The sequence below is a fragment of the Epinephelus moara genome, chromosome 13, assembly GCF_006386435.1.
Source record: "Epinephelus moara isolate mb chromosome 13, YSFRI_EMoa_1.0, whole genome shotgun sequence".
In the NCBI taxonomy this organism is placed as follows: Eukaryota; Metazoa; Chordata; class Actinopteri; order Perciformes; family Serranidae; genus Epinephelus; species Epinephelus moara.
The window spans coordinates 1,164,296-1,186,829 of NC_065518.1; the positions used below are offsets into that span (position 1 = coordinate 1,164,296).

The following is a 22,534-nucleotide window of genomic DNA, read 5'->3' on the forward strand; positions in this document are numbered from 1 at the left end:
TCGTACTATCAACTTCACAAACACTCTGTGTGAATACATTGCTCTTCTTAATGGGTTCAGTTGACTATTTAATCTGCAATTTCCTATGACCTGTATCCCAAACACACACCATGTGAAACTGTACATGTGCAGCTGTGCACTCAGTGGGTATGAACTAGTATTTACATACTTTTACTTAACTATGAGGACATTTACTTGTAATGGAGTATTTTCACAGCATGGTAATAGTACTAAGGATCTGACTCCTTCCTCCTCCACTGGATGTAATAAACTGTATACGTTTGTTGTGTTTTGTTTTGCTGTCAGGCTAAATGTTGTGCTTTGTTTTGGCCATGAAACATTGTGATGCAAATTTCGGAGGAACCTGACAAAAGAAATCAAATCAAAGCAAACAAAGTGGTTTGTTTTAAAAGCACTGACGCACAGCTCATGGTTTCTAAAGCTAATAAGAGGCTTCAGCAGTCTGAGTTAGATAAATCACACAGGTATGTTTTCATCCTGGGAGTTACATATACGTGTATTGTCCCTGAACAATTCCCTCTGCTGCAGTGAAATGCTTCTTTCCACCAAACAAAGGATGTAGATGTTGCCGTCCATGTCTTACAGCGGAGTCACAATATAAAGGGATCACTTCAAGGTTAGTGTGACAGAAGGAGTGATTACGATGATTAGTGACGACACATTGAAAGAGTAATCACTCAGTGTCCATACGAGGATGTGTGCAGTAACACAGACCTGATAAAAAGATGTGAATCAGTCCTTTAACAGACACGGACTTGTGCAGGACTGGCCAACACATCAGGATATAAATCAAGCACACAGGAGGCTTTAAAATGGATAGCAGAGCTCGGAGAGGAGGGGGTGGATGACAAGAGGATAATATAGGACCCACCCACCACTAGCCTCAGGTCTGTGTGAAAATGTGTGGGCCACGAGAGTCAAACTCAAACCTGACTCATTCTCCTCCTGAAAGAAACAACAAAGGTACTTATTGTATATTTGAGAAAATAACCTCCAGTGAGTCCCAAAAGGAGAGAAGGATTCTTTTTCCCCACAAATAAACTTTCCAATAAGCCTTTGATCCACACACTCTCTCCTCCCAGTGGGGCCGCTGCATATCCGGTTCAATACAGGCTGAACTTTAAAGAGAAGCTACTTCAACTCCCCCTCCTCCTCCCCCCTGATGTCAATCACGCCACCGCTGTTACCTGGTGATTTATTTCATGGCCACAAAAAGGAAAAAAATCAAACACACATTTTTAAAAGGTCAGACAGTCTATATCCATCTTCTGCGGGCGATCGATCCGACATCAGAGTCTCTCAGAAAACACTAAATGAAGGCTCTCATTCCACAACATGCTCACAGATCTATAAAGTACAAATGACTACAACTGCACCGCGTCTGGTGACCTAACTGGCAGCTTTTTGTAGTTGGTTCCTTTTTTTGGCATTTGACAGATGACAGAGTAAACTGGAAACAGAGAGGCATATGACATGTAACACAAGTCCCAATGCAAGAATCACACCCCATGGCGTGCACCTGACAGGTTTAACACGCCGTCACACGTCAGACTAAATCCTTCAGAGATTAATTATATCTCTGTTATTGTTAACAAATCCCACGAAGAGACTTAAACCAATAAGTCTGTGGATCCAGAGCCTGATGAAACCAAACGATCCATGCAATCTGAGTTTTGTAGCTGGGATTAAATATGGGAGACAAATAAAACAAACAAACAAAAATGGTGCTTCAGAAATAAAGCTATATCCAGGTTTTTGTACGACACACTGCAGAGATAACTCTGACATGAAAAGCTCGACATTTTCGGAAACATGCCTGTGGCACCGTGTCCGCCAAAGGGTCTTTTCCCAGCTGAGGACAACAGACGCTCCTCAGGAAACACCCAGCTGGAAGCGCTTAAGAGTGCTTTGGAGGCGCAGCGGTTCTCCAGCTGAGACGCTCTGCTTGCGTCTGGTTGCTATGAAACAGAATATCCCAGAAGTAATAATGTCGGTGCAAGGCAGAGTGCTTGTTCTGGATGAAGGGAAGACTGAAGCACGCAAGGAGGGAGGACAGACCTGCCAGTCTGAGTGGGGTCATGAGAGGGAACATACAAACATATAGCCCAGTGGTTCTCAACTGGTCCAGCCACGAGGTCCAGGTTTCTCCTTCGTCATTAGTTCAAGGTCCACACAGTAAAATATATCAGAAGCCCTTTTTAAACAGGAGTTGTGCAAATTTGCAGGAAAGCCCAATCAGTCTTTTTTCAGCATTGGCAGTATAAAAACAAAATCGGGGAGTGCAGCAAAATGCCGCCTACCTACTTTTGTTTATACAGAATGTGCCTTTTTCGGGGCAATGGGGGGCGTGAGCAAGTAACAAAACGTGTAGCTCAGCGTGTGACGTAAACAGTGACGTGGGAGGGAAGCCGCGGCTGGTCAGTCCTTCGGCGATTCTCTCGTAAGTCGGCCCGTTCTTCACCGTCCCCGTCATCTGACGGTTAATGGCCTCTTCGTTTGCGAGGACAAGGAGGGCGCGCAATTCCTTGTCTCCCCAGTTGCTCATCTTTACAGTGTCTGTCAGGTTTGTGTTTCCCTCTTGCTACTAGCTGCTCGCTAATTCCTGCTATCAGCTGTTTCCTGTTTATCCACCACCAGTGGCTCGCACGTGCGGCGTCATCAACAGCTCCTCCCACAAGTCCTCAACAGCCCCTCCCGTGGCGGAATGCCGCCTCGGTCTGTTTAAACCAAAAGGGTTCCACCAATATGTCTACCCTACGAGGAGGAAAATTGGGCACCTCGGATCAACTCGCCAATCCGGCTCTAAACGGCCCAACATTCGCCGAAAATCTGGCAGTGTAAAAGGAGCTAGTGTCATAATTGCATTTGAACGTGTCGTCAAGCTGGTTTACTGTCTCTGTGGAGTGGCTGTTCATTAGTCGCTCACTCTACAGCAGGAAACAGCACTTGACAACAAGAGCTCTGTGCTGGATTTTCACTGTGCTTCAAAATAAAGTGTGTTTTCTACAAATCTGACACGTTTGTGAGTCACTTGCGGTTCATTCAGAGAGGACCTGCGACCCTCAGTTGGGAGCCTCAGGTATAGTCTACAGTATATGAACATATTTCCCCTCCACTGTTGTCACTGTTGTTCAGCATGTAAGATGTGACGGTTGGTCTTTGTGGTCTCTGTCCCTGCTCCACTGTAACTGGACGGCTGGGTAAAAACAGACGAGTGCAGTGTTTGAGCCAAAGTTTAGCGCCTCATCGTGCAGCTGACACTTGTAGAGAATTTAAAAAAGACGTAAACCTCAGGAAAAAACATTAGATGAGAAGAGCAACATCACTCTCATGTTTGTGTTAAAAAGCTTGACTTATGAGGGAGTTAGCTAAGCTTATCGGGAGCGTACCTATGTTCCCACAGCTCTATGTTCCCACATTTCCTTTTCATAAATTTGTATCAGATTTTATCCCTCTTTCTCCCAATTTGGTAGCCAGTTACACCCAACCTATTATCCCCCCTAACCCTTGGGGGGGGATAGGGCTTAAATTTTAGGGAAATGTAGGAACACAAGACCTAATTTTGAAAATGTCCTAGAAATGTGGGAACATAGGGCTGACCCCAGCTTATTTTAGCATTAAGAATTGTAGCAGGAGTAAACAGCGAGCTAATGTGTCCATTATATATCGCTGTTTTTGTGCAGATGAAATAAACAAGATGCAATGTGTTGACAGGGAACTTCAGAGGCGTTGGCAGGTGTATTTTTTCAGTTACAACAGAATTCTGCTTTTAGTCTTTATGCTAAGCTAAGCTAATTGCCTCCTAGCTTGAGACACAGACAGCAGTGGTATCAATCTTCTTATCTAAATCTTGGCAAGAGAGCAACTACGAGTGGCTAACAACATCCTTAGAATCTACGTGTTTTCTTCACCTTCTGTGAAAAGTTAAACATCCTTAGCAACCGCTAACAAATGACCTTAGCGAGACGACTCGCTAAACAAACTGACTCACTTGACATGAACGTGACATCAGCCTGAATACATTAGGTGACACCAAATTAAATCTGATTATACCGTAACATTCACCATCCTGCTGCTGTAACTGCTAACTAGAGCACCAACTGTGTGTTATTCCGCCACTGAAAATAGTCCCCAACAAATGCACTTCCTGCTATTTGATAAAAACTACAGCTCCCAGCTGTTTTAGAAAATCACTGAGCCTTTAAAAGATATGAAACAATATATTGGAGAAGTGTTTATAAAGCTCACAGTCAGGGTAGAGAGGTCAGACAGTATTTAGGGACGGCCTTCAGTCTTTCTGTTGACAATATAAATTAATATAGGACATGGGCCTAATCCTCATATTTACTTCCAGCAGCTCAACCAGAGAAGTGAAGTATTTCAACTGTTGTTTTTATCATCAGTAATGTTGAATTAAACAAGTATTTTCTAAAATAATCTGTCATTTTCTATCTTTCCGGTGCAGCAACCTGCCTGATAGTTTCTAGGAAACTATGGAAATGATACCATTTAATTAGTTTAATGATTGTGCTAAAAGGCACAGACAGGGCAGAGACTCGTACTCACATACTGCTGGCTGACAAATGATCCCAGCTTCATCCTTTAAATGCAGGACAGACTCACTTGTCTCTAAAATAATTACAATAAAAAGAGCAGCTCATCAAATCAGCACAGGGTAACAATGTTTATGGAAACTCCACTGTTTAATATTCAGTTGCAGCAGATGGTGAGGTCAGGCAAAACAAAACATACTGTGTCATGTCTCCGTCATGTAATTTTACATTTCACATACAGTACTTCAGATGTCTACTCGTCGCAGGCTGATTTAGGTCAGCGTGTTCTGTCTGAAAGCTTTGTCCTGTGCTGGATGGATCCTAATTAAAACGGGCGCTCATCACCACCACATGTGCACATCACAATACTCCATCCAGGTGGAGGCTAAGAGCATGCAAAAAAAACAACAACAACAACAACAGAACAGCAACATGTGAAAGGATGAAAATCTGGAGCACAGCAGGACCTTAACAGCAGCGTGCTCTGCTTTCAGCTGGCTGTGTTTTCTTGCTCTTCATCGCCAGAGGACAAGGGTGTTTAGAAAAATCACAGTTGTTGTGGCTGCCGTTTCTTTTGAGGAATTTACAAAATGAAACCCTTCTTTGGTTTTGTGCGTTCAGAGGAGAAATAGCTGCAGGTTGATTTGCAGATTTCAGGCTCCCACCTACGTATGAAACCAGCCAAGCCCCTGAAACATTAGGCAACATGACATTTAAGCTGCAGTTGCTTTTTGATGCTACTCATTTATTGTGCTTTTGGAGCCTCTAAGTGATGCTGCTGGGCATTTCACAGTGCATTCACTGTATTTATCGTTTGGCCTCTAGTGCCCGTTTATGGCTGCAGGCACTGAGCACCCGAACCCTCAGTCCATATTCACTATAAATGAACCTGCCGCAGTCATCGTCCACTGCTGACCTCGCCGCCTGTGTGGCTGCGTGTTGATTATGTTTCATGCTTTCAGGGTCTTTGTGAAAAGCCTCATTAATCAGTATACATGCACACAAACGCCACACGCTGTGACATCTTACCTCCTCGTGAAGTATGGCCTTACACATGGAGTAGTTCCCCTTCAGCGCCCACGTCCCATTTGCAAGACATTTCCTATAAACATTATCTGCAGAGAGGAGGAGAAGAAAGAGGACAGAGGGACGCTGTTAAAAAAGATGCTTCTCATATTTTCCTTTTGTTCAGAGAGTGATTCTTGTTTTGGCCTCGTATGCCTGGAAATGCACAAAATGTGAATTCCTGCTCGATGCATAGTGGCAGTGTGACCTTTTCTGCTTTTGAGGCTAATAGGGAGAGATATCGTTAGAGGTAGTCTTACAAGCTGTGACTTTTCACACGTTTGCTGTCAGGACAGTCTGCCACCCTCTGCCTAAGCATTGTTATCGTTCCTTACATTTAGACCGTCGCTTTTTATCACCAATGACCTGCGATCGACCCGCATTTTCTAACATTTTACACAAAACAGTTTGTCCCTGTGTCGTGCTGTGCACACAAGGTGTGGGCAGAGAAAGGCAGGGACAAGTTCTTCACATAAACAGTTATTGATGATTCTCCTGCGAGCTGTGACACAATTAAAAGGCATATTCTGGCATCTGTATCGCCTCCTTTAAATCAACAGAAAGACTCAGATTGGAGCCATTTTCTGTTTAGAAAAAAAAACACCATTTCTGCACATGGCTGGATAATGCAACCCAAATAGTCGGGGGTCAGCATGAAGGCTCTGACAAGTGATGAGTAAAAATATATTTCTCCATGCAGGCTCGCCCTGTCATCGCACACATTTCTCGCCACATTCACGGGACAGACATGAAATAATCTGTAACAAATTTCACATTTGTCATTTCACATTTATTATTTCTTAAGATGAAGGAAATGAAATCATCAAACAGGATACCGTGGAGTTGAAATACTGCAAATGAGGCAATTTAAAGTTAAAAGGAGCAAAATATTTCAAAGATGATATTTATTTTTACATCATCGGCTGTCTGCAGGTGAGGCTGCTGGATCTGACAGCCTGAGAGCTGAGGTTCACTTCATTTAAATTACAAAGCATGGATGGAACTAAGTTAGTTCTGGTGCCTGCCACTTAATAATGTTAACAGGCTGACATATACATAAAAATAGAAAAAAAAATCACAACAGTTTTCAGAGGAGAAAAAGCTCTCTGTCACTGGGTTTAGACGATCAGCATTGAGAGCACGTACCAGTGTGTCAGACAGTTAATCACTCGTCCCAAAACAAAACATTTTTCACTCACTTATATGGACAGATCTGACCCTGATCTCCAGGCGGGTCGACTCGGGTCGTTAGAAACCTTTCTCAGTGACAGATTTCAGAGCAAAGAAAGTGGAGAAAGTGAAGTTTGCAGAGCTATCGCTGACACAGTTAAAGCTTCAGTGGGTTTTTCTCTGCATGAGGAAAGCTGTCAACATCCAGAAATAATGAAACACAGCATCAATAAAATGAAGTGCTTGCTAGAGTCTGTCTTCTCTGAGGTTAGCCAACATTTAGCCAAACTGCAAGAATCTACACTGTCGGCACTGAAGGTAACCTGGCTCCAGGCCTCTGAAGTGCTGTCTGCATCTCAGCGCTCATTAACCCTTTGCTTCCCACAGATGGAAGAACAATGGACCCAAGTTAAAACAGCTCAAATCAATATTCTTTAGGATAACAATGGCTAACATGACTGCTTTTTTGTGAGAGAGGTCGTTCATTGTGACAAATCGACCGAGCATTGTTGCCCAACTGCAGCTTCCCTCATCTCTACAAAACGCTTCATCAGCCCTCTTCACACTGCACTTAGCCCCAGGCTAGAGAAGCTGTTAGCCTGGAGCTAAGGGAGCTGTTAGCCTGGCTAGCCTTTCACATTAAAGCCCCTTTTACACTGCACCAAAAACCTGCTAACAACCGCTAACGTCTGGCTTTTTACTGTAATGGGAAAGGTTGCAATCTGGTTCTGATCAGCACTGATGGAAACACAACAAGCGGCACAACCTTCACTGATGAGATGCAACGATGCACCGCCACAAACTACCGCCCATCTCTCGCCAAGCAGCGTGCAAACATTGATCCAAAGTAGCCCGCACTGAAGAGCGACTGAATAAGTGAGAGATATAAAAAAGAAGTGACCTCAGGCCTCCATGCTGCTTTCTGCTGTTTACCAACCTGTTTTCTGGCCTTTCCATGATGTCGAACGTCACACACCAGAAAAAACAAAACACACAGAGAGGCATACTCATCTGCTGCAGAGCCGTGTACACAGCTCCGGTCTGGTGGTGATGGGAAAACAGTTCACAGCCTATTTTTAGCGTGTTTACTAGTGTTTAAAAAGATTTAGTTTCACTGCTTCAGTGTCCTACGATATTGGCTGCAGTGACACTACTGCTCTTACTGTGCTACTCTCACCAAAAAAATGCCTTTCCAATTTGTCAAATTGGTAATGTAAACAGCAGCCTGTTCAACTACCGCTGCTTTGTCAGTGATTTTGGCATCAGAGCACCCACGCATCAACAACGCTAAAAGCCCAAAATGAGATGAAATGCTGTCAGTAACAACGCAATATAAGGAGCTGGAAAGTCCCTACAGGGCGGACAAGAGGGTGGTGGATGGGTCCATCCAACACACCCTGGACTTTCACCTGAGAGGCCACTGTTCACTTCCTGTGTGAACGTAGAGCCAAACCATGATGTTTTTTTTCTAACCACCTGCTTTTGGTGCCTAAACCTAACGTCAACAACAAAGGCAGGAGGATAGCTAGCGTGTAAAGGCCCTGACACACCAAGCCGACAGTCAGCCATCGGCCAAAGTCGGGCCGTTGGTGAGCGTCTGTCGGCCTAGTTTTTGCGGTGTGTCCCGCACTGTCTGCACTTTGGCGTTGGCGGCTTTTCGGCCGATTGAGCATGTTGGTGAGAGAGATCACTCTGATTGGCTGTTCAGGTTTTATTTCCTCGCCCCTGTAGCGAGTGAATCTGCCTGTAGTGAAACCGGGGCTAACCGGTGCTTCCTCCTCAGGCTCCACTTCACTCAGCTGCCCCACAGACCCGCTGCTTCTTCCCACTTTAACCTGAATAACAAACCGGAGCTAGCTGGGAGCGGCTAGCGGAGCGTTAGCCGCAGCATGACCGGAGGGAAGCACAGCCAGTTAGCCTCCGCTAGTCTCTGAGCTAGCCCCGGCTCTCCGTTTGGATCCAACCGGAGCACCGAGCCCTGGTTTGTTATTCAGGTTAAAGTGGGAAGAAGCAGCGGGTTTATCGGGCAGCTGAGTGAAGTGGAGCCTGCGGAGGAAACACCGGGACCGTCTGGATGTAATAGTCCGTGGAGGTGCTGCGGTGCTCGGCTGCACAGATAGGAAACCCCTCGGCTGACAGGATGTACCACTCTCTCACTCCGCTCTCTCTCACGCAGGCGCAGAACGTACGTGCTACTTGGCCGTCGGATGTAGTCCGTGTAGTGTGTTCAAATGCAACTGACACAGGGCGACGTGAGGCGACGTAGACGACACAACAGTTGGCTTTCGTCACCGCTAGTTCTTTGATGTCGGTTTGGTGTGTCCGCACCTTAATACGTAGACGTGAACAGCACTGACATGCAGAGATACGTGACGAGTGGGGATGAGAATGCATTGAGATAGCAGTGTGTCAGGTTCTGCTTTTTAAAGGAAATGAGAGATGACACTGTGATCGGTTGAATTTATGTTACACCCAAAACACACCTAGGATTAATTAAGGGACTAAATACAACCCCTCTGCCTTCTGTGCTTTACTCTGCACAGAGGTTATGCGCCATTTAATTAGCACAGGTGGTTGGATACGCCCTAAATGCCCCTACGACATGCACTTTGAGGATGCATGACGGATCGTTTAATTAGAGCCCCGAGAGTGCGAGCAGGTAGAGTCTAAAATTCTGACTCACAACAATAACACAGTAAGTCTCTGGTCTTTCTCTGGTTTACTGATTAACATCCAAACACAACACTGACATTTCAGTTGTGTCCACCATGAAGATAAGCTCTGTTTGAACTACAAAGAGAAACCTGTTAAATGCATCCACATTATCGTGCTGATGGGCAGAGATGGGGCTGATAACCTTAAATGCATGTTTAAATAATGAGAAATTTGGGGAAGGATAAGAGATGAAATGGGATTGGGTTGCCTGAGGGCAATAATGTGCAATGAGCTGGGTAAAAATAGCATGTTGACAGTGTAAGGGGACTGTCATCCCCAATCAAGATTACCTAGCCTGTGATATTCCCTAAACCCCAAACGCAATATCCTAGAGAGCTTTAAAATCTGTCTGTGGAGAATTATGTCAAAGTCAAAAGTTCTGTAATAGACGGCCCTAAAACACACACACACACACACACACACACACACACACACACACACACACACACACACACACACATACGCAGAATTCATAGTTTTGTTAGATTTTTTGGATTCTTAATGGAGTGACATTTTTCAATTTGAGTCCAAGGACGGCAGTTCACTATCTGCATTTTGGATTTTAAACTGCTTTATTTCTCTGGAGAAAATCCATTTCCCATAATCAGACTTCTAACTCACTGAATTTAAGCACACTGGCAAAAAATTTCCTCAACAAAAAACACACATTTTCAGAGCACTCCCATAATTCCTTCTTGTGTTCAAATCAAACCGCATGACTGGACAACTTTCCTCTGGGTTCATGGTCCTAAATAACGTGAACGTATTACAGTCAAAGCAATACAGTCTTTTTATTAAGAAAGCACAAATTTAAAAGTGCAGTGAAATTTTTTAAAGAAATGTGTAAAAGCAGAGAAACACAGGCCCACACAGAGACGTCGCAGCAGAGCCAGAAGCTTAAAGGTATAAATGGTAGCGCCGTCAAATCAAGCAGCATGACCTTGAAATAAATTCGTTCTGGCACTGGACCACACAGTGATTTATGACTGTTAAACCTCTTTATAAAAATAGACAGTATTTGTCCTTACATGTATTAAAGACTCAATGTCACTGAAGATATCCCTTCATGTAATCAAATTAAGCAACATGTTCATTTAGTTATGTTTTGGCTTTGTTTGCACGAGAGGAGGTGAGAGCAGTTTCACAGCTGAAGCAAATTAGGGTGGATTTAATGCCCAGGCACAGTTTCATTACTCCTTAGTTATAATAGCAGCAGCACTGTTGTTGTTGGGGCTGGATTGTTGTGCACAGTGAAATGTGTGGAAAACGTCTGACAGCTGAAATAATTTGGAGGAAGAGTTGGACATTTTAGGAAATGTCCTTATTTGCTTTGTTTGTTTGTGCGAGCCAGATGAGACGACTGGTATCAGATTCATGTCTGTCTGTGGCTGCAGTCAGGAAACAGTTAGCTTAGCATGAAGGCTGGAGGCAGGAGGAGACGGCTCTGTGTGAAGGGAGGAAATATAACCTGCCTCTAAAGCCCACTAAAGACGCGTTAGGACCCAAAGTTCCAGGGACTTTTAGGACAACTTTTTAAGGAACTACTCCTTCAGCCCACTGTTATCTGTGTTTCCACCTCGGTCTGCAGAACCATCAAGGTTAGCCAAATTAGTCCTCTGACAAAGCAGCATGACGGAGAGCTCCTGGTGGAGAACACACTGCAGCTGCAGTTCAGTGTGCAGTCGTTTCATCTGAAAGTTCATTTTAAAAAATTCTACTTTGGTTTTGTCTCGCTGCGGTGACATTTACTGCTGCTCATAATTGCTTAAAGTTGGATGTAAGGGATGAAATGCAGAGAGAGGAAAATAAGTCTCCACAGTAATCATCTGTTGAGTGCTTGATGGTTATTTATTTGTGCTGTAGAACGTGACCATCGTCAGAAAATAACGTTTTATATCTCTCAGTCACTGACTTTCTCACAGCACCGCAGCGTTGTCTCTCTCTTTGTCCCCTTGTCCTGAAATTGTCCAATCATAAATTCGTCCTTGTTTAATGAATGAAGCCACACACGAGTTGAAGCAGTAGCGCTGTGTGTGTTTGACCGAAGCCCCGCCCCTTAAGTTCCTGTATTTTAAAAAAGAATTGCCCCCTTGATCGGGGACTTCTGATGTTGAGGAAAAATAATGTCCAACCTTGACAAGAAAGGAAGGTGAGGAGATAATTCAGACAGCTGTGAGTCGCTGGAAGGAGAAAACCAACATCATCAGCAGACGGCTGACTTTCTGTTTGATTAATAACCATAATTTGATTGCTGTGAATTTATTCTAATTATTATTTGGCTTCAATATAAAAAGGTTCAACTGATAAAGAAGCTAACTTGATCGTTTTGTGAAGATTTTATAATCTGTAGTTTGTTTTAAATCTATGGGTCATTTTGGGATTAATGCAGCGACGAGGGACGAGTTTGTACGTCGTTATCTGATTCTTTATCTGTTCAACAAACGAAATAATCTGCATTCGTATCTGGACTCTGAATGGGCGGAGTTTAAACCAGAAATGGGCGCGACTGGGATGTAACTGGAAGCTGTTATTTTAAGCCTGACACTGATTCGGGTTGATCAGCATTTGCTATATTGATTATTTATTAGAAAACCTTTTTAAAAAACAATCTCAAGATTGAGTTTCAGATCATTTTGGAGCGTAAAAGAAAGAGATCGAACACAGCTACCAAAATGAGGATGTTCCTTCATGATGAGTACGTACAGTATATCCACACGATAATACTCGTAAAAAGCACATTCTCTGTACCGGTCACTCATTTCTTCAGCTATTCAGCTCAGTCCTAGTAGTGACAAAGGCTGTGTGTTTGAATTCACTACCGCTCTGACTGGCTTCTTCTCTATGGAAACGGAAGCTGAGGCTCATGGGTGCTGTAGTGTTTAGACTCATCCACCGTGCCAAACTGATGGTTAAAACATGATTTCAGAAATAAACCTGCAAAATCTACTGGTAAAACTATAAACTTTTATCACTGTCACATCCTTTGTTTCTGTGCTCAACACTGAGGATATTGTATCTTGTAAAATAATATAAGAAAAAAAAGAAATTCAACTTGCAAGTTGCTCTTTAAAGAAAATGTTGAGGTCCATTTCCCAAAATGTTGAACTGGTCCTTTAACACACTCACGTTTTCAAAGCAAAAAACAAATTTTTGTTGTATTTAATTTCACACTGACCTGCAGCTCTGTGTCTGACTGTGTCTTAAAGCTTTGACAGAAGGATGGTGACATATACAATATACTGCTGAATAAAAACAGACTGCACACAATATTTTATGACAAAAAAATCAATGTCAGTCTCCGTCATTTTTTCTAATCCTGTTGGTGGGCAGTGTGAATGAGGCAGTTTTACAGCTGTGGCAAATTAAAGTGGATTAAATGCCCAGACAACACAGTGGCAGTGTTATTGCTGCTGTCACTTGTTTCCAGCAGTTGCAGAATGCAAAGCCTGTTTCCTTTTGGGTTCAGATACGTGGAGGCAAATATTTGACAATTGAAAGCAGCTACAGTAGTCTGGCTCTGGCCGAGGTGAGAAACCACACAATACAACACCTCCAGAGCTCATTATGTTGTAGCTCGTTTGTTTTAATCCCAACAAATGCAAAAACAACAATTTATAGTTTTAGGGGGGGCGTTACGCGCTGGAAACATTTCTTGGCAAACTACTGGACAACTACTGTGCACAGCTCTGTGTGAACCGTCCTGTACACACACCAAAATCAAACCACGTATCCACCCAAATTTTGGATAAATCTTTAAAGAATTTCCAGGAAATCGGTTTCAGAAAATGATTATTAATGTGCGTTTCCCACCACTACTGTGCTACAGCCAGACACCATTAAATCACTGCAAAGGAAGAAGGTGCCACGAGATGATGTCATATAAAAGAGCTCTATAGTAAAACCTCAAACCAACAAAACCCTCTGGAAAATGTGATGGAAATCTGACATTTACGTTTGCTGTATGTATTCATGTGAGAAAGGTTAGTCTCATCATCACTCCACGCAGATATGATGACTTCAGCTCTTCAGTGGATGTTTGCTTGAAATTCTGCTGTTTTTCTATGTGCAAATTGATAAAAATGTCAATTTCAGGTCAGGTTTATGTTCAGGTTAAACAAACAAGACACAGTGTGTTAACTGGTGAGCTTTAGAGGTGTGGTAGGTGTGGGTTTCGCTTTGAGAGAGCCCAACAAGCTGTTTCCCCCCATTTCCAGCCTTTATGCTAAGCTAAGCTAGCCACCTCCTGAAAGACAACGACTAAGCAGATTTCCCTAAATGTTGAACTCTTCCTTTAATGGGTGACCTGAGTTGATACAAAGACGTGACTTTCAGTAAGTGAACAAGATGTGTTGGGGCCAGTATTTGTGTGGTTAAGTTGGGACAGAGGCCAGTTCCTGAATGTTTCTTGGAGAAGTCTCATTCTCTCTCACATTATTAAAAGTTACTGGGTGCACTCTCAGTAGCACATGTACTGCAAACAGTCAAACATAACATGCATGGATGATGTGAGATTCAAACTGTGCAGCTGCTTTCTGTCCCAGCAGCCTACACCTCGCTCAGACTGCAGCGGCACTACTTTATTAACATTCTCCTGCTGTCTTCTTGCAGGTTGCGGCGAACGAGCCTCTGACAGCGTCGTAAAACGCTGTTTGCATCGGTCACGAGCTCAAGGTCCCTAAAATATCTGCTGATTTCATTTAGTGGCTGCAGCCAAACTGGTGAGTTGCCAGGAGTTATATTAAGAGCAGAAAGGTTTGTCTGTGGAGTATCTTTAGATGACTCACTTTGGATTTCATTGTTGTACACTACAATGTACATATCAGTTCTAATCTTTGCTCACTGATGGCCATTGTTGTTTCTGAATGAGTGGTAAAAACAGAAAGGGGCCTGTGCCAGGTGTTAAATCCTCCCTGTGGAAACAGGAGCTCTAGGTACATGTGGATGGAACACCGGCAGTACTCCAAGCCCGGGGCTAAATGATCCTCCTTTAATTTTATTTCCAAACACTACGGGCTGTGCAAACACAACAGTAAGTAACACAGATCAGTCTACGGAGGGTCCTCAGAGGGGCTAAAAAACGCAGAGCTGAGCAGAAACGCTGCTGTAATTGTAGGCCCTACATGAGCAGATATGCTGACCCAAATTTAGTCACACTTACTTAGCGTTTCAACACATCGGATCAATGGCTGCAGCTAAGAAGCATCTTCCTCCTCTGTGCATTCTGAGCAGAGGTCTAATTAAACCAGAACCAGCAGGAAGGAGAACAACATATTATTTGCACTAAAGGAGGTGGCTTTTGCACAGCTGTAGAGCAAAACAGAATTACCGCCTCACACTTATATTCCTCCACCAACCTGTCAAGTTGCAATTTAAATCCACGCCTGTCCAAACTCATATAATATATGTAGTGAAGATTTTGAAGGAATTTATTAAAAGCTATTCAGTGTATTTTTGGCAGAAACACAAATGCGTCACACACGTCTTCAACCCGGCAGCACAGAAGATCTATATAATCACCACAGTTTCAAGTTGAGCACCCAAGATTAGTGTCAACGATCCAGTATCTGACCAAATGTCTCCCCTTCTGTTCCTGAGATATGACGCTGACTAGTGTTTACAGAACATTATGATGTCACAGTGACGCTGACCTTTGACCTTATGGATATAAATCGTCATCATTTTATCGTCCTATTAGACATTTGTGTGAAGTTTTGTCATGATGATTATATGAATTATTGAGTTATGGCCACAGTGACCTTTGACCTCAGACCACCAGAGTCTAATCAGTTCATGTTGAGTATTAAGGCAGGTTTTTGCCAAATCTGAGGAAATTCCCTCGAGGCGTTCCTGAGATATCGTGTTCACAATAATAAAAATGTGAGCTGAAACATGATGCGTTTACGTATTCATGCAGGTCAGCCATTGTTCACAGCTCAAAGACTCTGCAGGTGAAGTCACTGTACAAAGTTTCTCACTGAGGTGCAGTGTAATCACTTACCCAGGTCTATTTCTATGCACAGAGCACATCTTAGGCCTGTGTTCAAATGAGTGAAGCACTTCAGACATGTTTGTAGCTGATACGTAAGCATTTACTATTCATAGAGTGTCAGTGTGCGTATGTTGCAGATGGGACCGTTGTTAACCTCAGCATGAACAGACGTGTGGTTCACCTGAGAAATGTCACTGAAATAAACATGAAAGTAGAAACTTACAACATTTATAATGGAAAAGCTGATCTGAGAAAAGTTTTGAAACACGCTGATTTAAACTGAAAGCAGGTTGAAATATTTGCACTAGACTCACTGATTTCTTTTTTCATTTAAATTAAAACTAGAACACATAGCCTCACATTTGTTTGCTTCCACAAACCCGTCAAGTTGCAAATGTCTCCCCTTCTGTTCATGAATTATGACGCTGACTAATGGCCAGAAAAGTGTTTTATGCAGAATATTATGATGTCACAGTGAAGTTGACCTTTGACCTTTTAGATACAAAACGTCATCACTTCATTATTTTTACAATGACAATAAAGATATTCTATTCTATTCTATTCTATTCTATTCTATGATGGGAAATTCCCTCGAGGCATTCCTCGGATATCGCATGCATGACATGAGATGGGCACAAGATCACAGTGACCTTTGACCACCAAATTCTACTCAGTTTATCCTTGAGTGCAAGTTAACGTTGGTGCCAAATTTGAAGAAATTCCCTCAGAGCGTTTTTGAGATACCATGTTCATAAGAATGCCATGAACAAGGTCGCAGAGACCCTGACCTTCAACAACCAAAATCTAATCAGTTAATTGCTGAGTCCACGTGAACGTTTGTGCCAAATTTGAAGAAACTCCCGCAAGGCGTGTTTGAGATATGACAGTCAAGATATCGCTAATGCTGGCGTGAAGGTATAAAAAGAATTAGGGACTCAATTTTAGCCTAAAAACTCACCTCCTTATTCTAACCCTCCCGTTTTTTTTCAACTGGAGGAGTTCAAAAACACCAGGCGCCTAGAGTGCAGAAACAAGAGGCGCGTCTCAACGCAAAAACCACGAGCAAAAAGCTTCATTCTCATTGAACACAATTACGAAAAGGTGCCTCCAGCTGCTGAAACACTTTCTGTGTGATCAGGGCCTAAAGCAGTAGTGATGTGACGTTCGCGAACGAGCCGAGTCTTTGAACCGGCTCTTTGAAGTGAACAAGTGAACCGGCTCTTTGAAGTGAACAAGTGAACCGGCTCTTTAGAGTGAACGAGCCAGTTCCTAATTTCTTTGTTTTTTGCTTATTTAATTGACTCTGTATCCATTAATTTCAGATTATTTGATCCGTAACAAGTTGAGAGAGACTAGTTTGTGAGGGAGAAAGACAGTGCAGCTGCTCACTCGTTCACTTCAAAGAGCCGGTTCAAAGACTCGGCTCGTTCGCGAACGTCACATCGCTAAAGCTAACCCACTATCCGCTAGCACTTGCTTGTATTGACAGGCTTGTTGTTTATAAAGGGCATTGCTATGGCTACACCAAACTTTATATCTGCAGAGTCTTTTCTGGGTCCACGTTACAATATCACGTGATGCGATAAATCAGCAATGCAATTCGTCGTTAAACTCACACAGCAAAAAAACCATACAAAAAACAAAAACGAACAAACGGAGGGCATCTTTGAACCAGCTCTCACAAGTGAATGAGAGCCAAAGAACCGGCTCTCACAAGTGAACGAGAAATCCCATCACTATAAAGCAGCAGTAAATAACAGCGGTGGAAAGAAAGTAAGAAAGTACACCTACTCAAGTACTGCCCTTAAGTACAAATTTGAGGTACTTGTTAAATTTGAGATACTTACTTTACTTGAGTACCTATTTCATACCACTGAACACTCATACTTCTTCTATTTCTACAAATTAGAGGGAAATATTGTACTTTTACTGTTAATAATCTAAGAACATTTTCCTAATTATACTTAAGTGCCGGACTTGTACTTATAATGAAGTATTTTCACAGTGTCGTATTAGTACTTTTTTTCTTAAGTCAATGATTTGAATGCCTCCACACTATAAGCACACAAACTGCTTACAATACTGTACTGTTAAGAGTGGGATTAATCCTGGCGTAACTCAGTCTCCTCCAAAAACATTTTTATTCACTAACAACTAATAAATTCTGAGTGTTTCTGAGACGAACCAGACAGCAGACATATTACTGCAACTTTCCACGTCTCCTCAACACTTGCACACGTTAATAAGGAAGAGTGTTCAGGTGAGCAGTTGTATCTGTGCTCCTCTGAAAACATGGAAAAGTTTTCTGCCACCTCATTTTCATTTAAAAGAAAAACTTGTTAAATTAAACCAAAACTGGAAACTGGTGCTACTCTGGAGACGATGCAGGCAGTCCACACTGAGGGGGGAACGGATGCCAGTTTTAACGCTGGGTGTGTGTGTTCTGGCTCACTCCTGTTTGGTTCTGCAGCGAGAGACACCTCAAGGGTTTACAGAGGACTGCACAGTTTGTTTTGGAGCGAGGTCTAAAGAGAGAAGAATAATCTACTTTCCATGTCCGACTTACTGCAGGAGAAAGAAAAAACAAGAAACCTGCTCATCACATCACTTTTAGATCTTTCTCTTTTGTCTCCTCTGTCTTTGATGTTCTCCGTCTGCACGCCCACATGCACTCATAAATTAATATTCAACGAGCGCTCCGTCGCGCTCCAGCTCATTCAACAGAAAGATGCATTCCTTGTGAGTGAGCAGGAGGGTGAGCAGGAGGGTGAGCAGGGGTGAGGGTTTTGCCACCCCACGGGCCGCGAGCACTACTCTAAATAAACTACACCCCTCCTCCTCCTCCCCTTCATCCTCTATCCACTCTGACTGGCGCAAGACCCGACAACTCACAGCCACTCAGTGAAATGTGCATCCACATAAACACACTTTCAGGGACACATATATGAAAATCCGCTGGGCTGCCTCTGGGGACCATTAGGGGAAAGTCAAGCCTGGCAACAAATGGTGAAGGGGTTTCCGGGTGGGGCAAGACGTGCAACAACAAAGACAGCTATGCCAGGCTGAGTCACGAACCCAGAGGGGCGCGTGCAGTGCCATGGGCACCTGTCACGGATCAGTGGCTGAGCGATCTGGACAACGCCCCCTGGACGTCTCTGTCATCCCCTCCGTGCATATGTTTGACAACATGCTGTAATCATCTCAGAGAACATCAGACATATCGAGCAGCTAGCAATGATTAACATCATTAGCATGTGTTGATTGCTCCAGTTAGGCTTCTCTCCAGACTCCAAGTCTCAGCAAGAAGATTAACTCTTTTTGACTCTTTGATCTTCAGACCTGACTTTTTTTCCACTCATTATATTTTATTTTCCAGACGATTCCTTCTCCCAAATAGAAATGAGGCCGAATGATTTTGTCAGCTCATGTCTTCATTATATTCTTTATGTCCACAAAATGATGATTTGTGTATCAGTGACTCACCTCATGTTACCTTCAGTTCGTGAAGTAAACTTTTCCTGCAAGTCTCCGCGCTGGACGAGGAATCCAAAAACAGAGAAAGTTCTTGATGAACTTAAATAAAGAGGGGGCCACATTTAACAACAGCAAAACTATATCCAAACATCCATTTACAAACTCTCACACGACTCGTGCAACGTAATCCAAGTCTCATTCATCCAGTCGTTGCTCAGTACTTCCTGAACACATGCATCTTCTCATGCATGAACAGTCTCATGCATTGGAGCAGTAGCGCGCCTGGGCAAGTGCGTTTCAACTCTGGAATGCAAGAGCAGAGTTCAAACACACACACACGTGCCCAGACGCGCTACTTGTGTTTTAAATAGTAATGTTTTAGTCACAATGTAGAAAGTGCTGAGCATGTGACTGGATAAATGAAAGTTAGAGGATGTTTTGCTGTCGTTAAACTCCGCCCCCTTTACTTCAGTTCATCAAGAATTATCGTTGGATTATTCGTTCACTGAGGAGGCATGTGAGGAAAACAAAGTAACACCAGGTGAGTAGAACATGTGGTCATTTTGTGGGTGAAGTATTTGTTTAATGACAGCCTGTTCCGAGCATGGTAATGTTGCTGAGTTATTACGCCTCGCCATTCTGTAAAAGGCACAAACACAGAATGGGGGCGAGAGTTGTTTCACCTCAGCCAGCAGCAAAGGCAGCAACAGAGCTGAATCAACATCTGTATAAAAAGTGTGAGCCAGCAGGACAGGACAGGTGTGACGTTTTATGGCGTGCTGCATGTGCAATACACCACCGGGAGATTTAAAAGGCAGCTAACTGCAGTTAGCAGCTAACTCAAAGAAGAACAGCAACGGAAAATGGCTCCTTACTAGGGATGGGCAAATGATCAAAATTCATTATTTGATCATCAAAAAAAATAACGGTCAATAATTGATTAATTGATAAGCGAGTATTTCAAAAGAGAGAAAACAAAAGAGTGCAGTGCAGACTGTCGCTGTAAGAGAGCGCAGCTGCCCCAGTTTTGAGCTTCAACCCCCCAGGCCAAAGAGGAAGAATGGCGCACATGTGCAGTTCACCCCTGGGTGTTTACAACTGTTGCCAGCCAGAGTTACAGGCTTCAGTTTTCAGTGAAACCTCTGTCTTTCAATGGCGTAGTGTTTTCAGAGGCCTCAAGGGAAGCCGCCGAGGCTTTGGAGAGCGATGAGAGCCTCCGTCTGTTTCTGATTTTTTGCCTGGTATAGGTCCGGTGGGGGGTCTCGTAGGCACGGCGGCTCGCCGGGCCTGTAGCATTGTAGGGGAAACACTGGGATTGGAATCATTGGGAAATGAGCATTAAAAGAAATACGAATCCTGTGTGTTTCCATTAAATGTACGGACTTTGGTGAAAACTACGAACTCGCGCGAGTTTTCCGCAGAATCAGTCAATCAATCAATCAATTTTATTTATAAAGCCCAATATCACAAATCACAATTTGCCTCACAGGGCTTTACAGCATACGACATCCCTCTGTCCTTATGACCCTCACAGCTGATCAGGAAAAACTCCCCAAAAAAACCCTTTAATGGGAAAAAAACCGGTAGAAACCTCAGGAAGAGCAACTGAGGAGGGATCCCTCTTCCAGGACGGACAGACGTGCAGAACCGGAAACAAAACAAGTCTCGCATTTTCCTTCTTCTACGTTTTCTGGCGGTTGGCAACCAGCTTGTAAATGCATTACCGCCTTCCCGACCTGGAGTGTGGATATCACCATGGAGAGGTGCGCTACGTCAGACTTAATTCGAACATAACTGTTTCCATCCCCCGTTTTGCAAATCAACATTTTTCCGAATCAACCAAAACCCGGCTAAAGCGAGCGTATTTTAGTTTGTGTGAATCAGGAGATTTTAATTTGAATTTTGGCGTTTCCATCATAATTTTCCGATGCGATACTTCTAGATGCGCATCTAAACAGGCTGATGGAAACATGGCTAATCACTGATAATTGAAAATTGATGCCCATCCCTACTCCTTACCCTCAGAGCAGAGGACGAGATCTTTGATCAACCACTCTGTCACACTGGAGGGTGACACTGTTGTGTTTACACGCCACGCCTCCTTTCTTTCTTTCTTACAGTGTTTATACCTTTAACTTATTTTTTACCTGAGCTGAAGGGGTTAAAACGATGCCCAGTTACTTACTGGTGATCTGTCCAAACATGATCATCCTGATAAAAAAGTGAAACAATGCTAACACACTTCTACAGCTCATAAACTTAAGTCGAGGATTTGTGGCAATCTAATTTTGGAAATCCAGCCTGGTACCTACTAACCTGATTCATGGAAGTGCTGTTTCACTGTGCTGCTATTCAGGGCAGGGACACGCTCACACCTCAGACACAATGGATGTCGGCTTTACTTCTGTTTTGCATTTTTAGCAGCAGCATTTGCTTTTAGAGCACATGTTGCTGTTGTAACTTTTCACAAACACTGAGGCTTGTAACCAAGTTCAAAGGTCAAATTTGGGATACCTGAGTCTTTTATACATGTATTTAAAAGCTTTAGTTACAAGTTACTTTGCACATTATTTTTTGGATACAAAGCATTTATAAAATATGTTTTGTTATAAATTAAATTATTAAGTTTAGTGGGTCATGATGGTGGCAGTCTGTTTCTAAGCAGATTTAATATTCCTGAGTTTGGAGTCCAGTTGGTGACCCGTCATATTATCTGTAACTGGAGCAGAGACAAGAATTTGCATCACTCGTCTGCTTTTCAGAATCCAATTTAAGATCCTTTTACTTGTCTATAAATCTTTTCATGGATTTGTCTCTTGGCTTCGGGGTTGATCTGCGGCTGAAATACGTCCCAGATCTTCAGCTTCTTTCTGTCTCAACGACGCAGACTAAAAAGGCGAGCTGACTTTTGCACCCGTGGACATGAACTCTGCGATAATCTCCCTCTGGATCTGACAACAGCAGCTACATCCACTCAGGCTTTTAAGTGCCCACTGTGGACTCACCTCCTGTCCTTGCCTTAAAGCCACTTATTATTCACCTAATACTACTTACACTACTGCAACTGCTTCCTATGGCCTCTTATACTTGACTGAGATTAGCACAGAGACCTTGTTCATCTGAGGATCAGGCTGCAGGTCCTTCATCTTTCCTTCATCTCTTTGGATGGACAAGTTTTCAAGCCTTTGGTTGTTTGTAGTGGTTTTAATATTTTAGTATTTTATAATCTTTTTTACACATGTAATTGTTCTTACCGGTGTTATTCTGTTTTATATTTGTGTGTCATTCTTTTATTTTGTACAGCCCTTTATCGACTGCAGTTGTTTTTAAATGTGCTATATATTTGTACAGCCCTTTATCGACTGCAGTTGTTTTTAAATGTGCTATATAAATAAACTTTTTTTTAAAAAATTTTTTTATATACTTTATTAATCCCCGAGGGGAAATTCAATTTTTTCACTCTGTTTGTCAATTACACACAGGTCCGAACACACACATGCACAAACAGGACCTATACATGCACTAAGTGGAGAGATGTCAGAGTGGG

The 22,534-nt window shown here is 43.0% G+C and overlaps 1 protein-coding gene across 3 annotated transcripts in view; it reads right to left on the reverse strand.

Moving 5' to 3' along the window:
- Positions 1–22,534, reverse strand: part of LOC126399456 (corticotropin-releasing factor receptor 1-like) — a 101,184-nt gene that overhangs the window by 49,408 nt on the left and 29,242 nt on the right. For all 3 annotated transcript variants that reach the window (XM_050059449.1, XM_050059448.1, XM_050059447.1), the window contains one exon: positions 5,604–5,689. In XM_050059449.1, the coding sequence (XP_049915406.1) occupies positions 5,604–5,689 (86 nt within the window). The remainder of the gene's footprint in view (positions 1–5,603; positions 5,690–22,534) is intronic.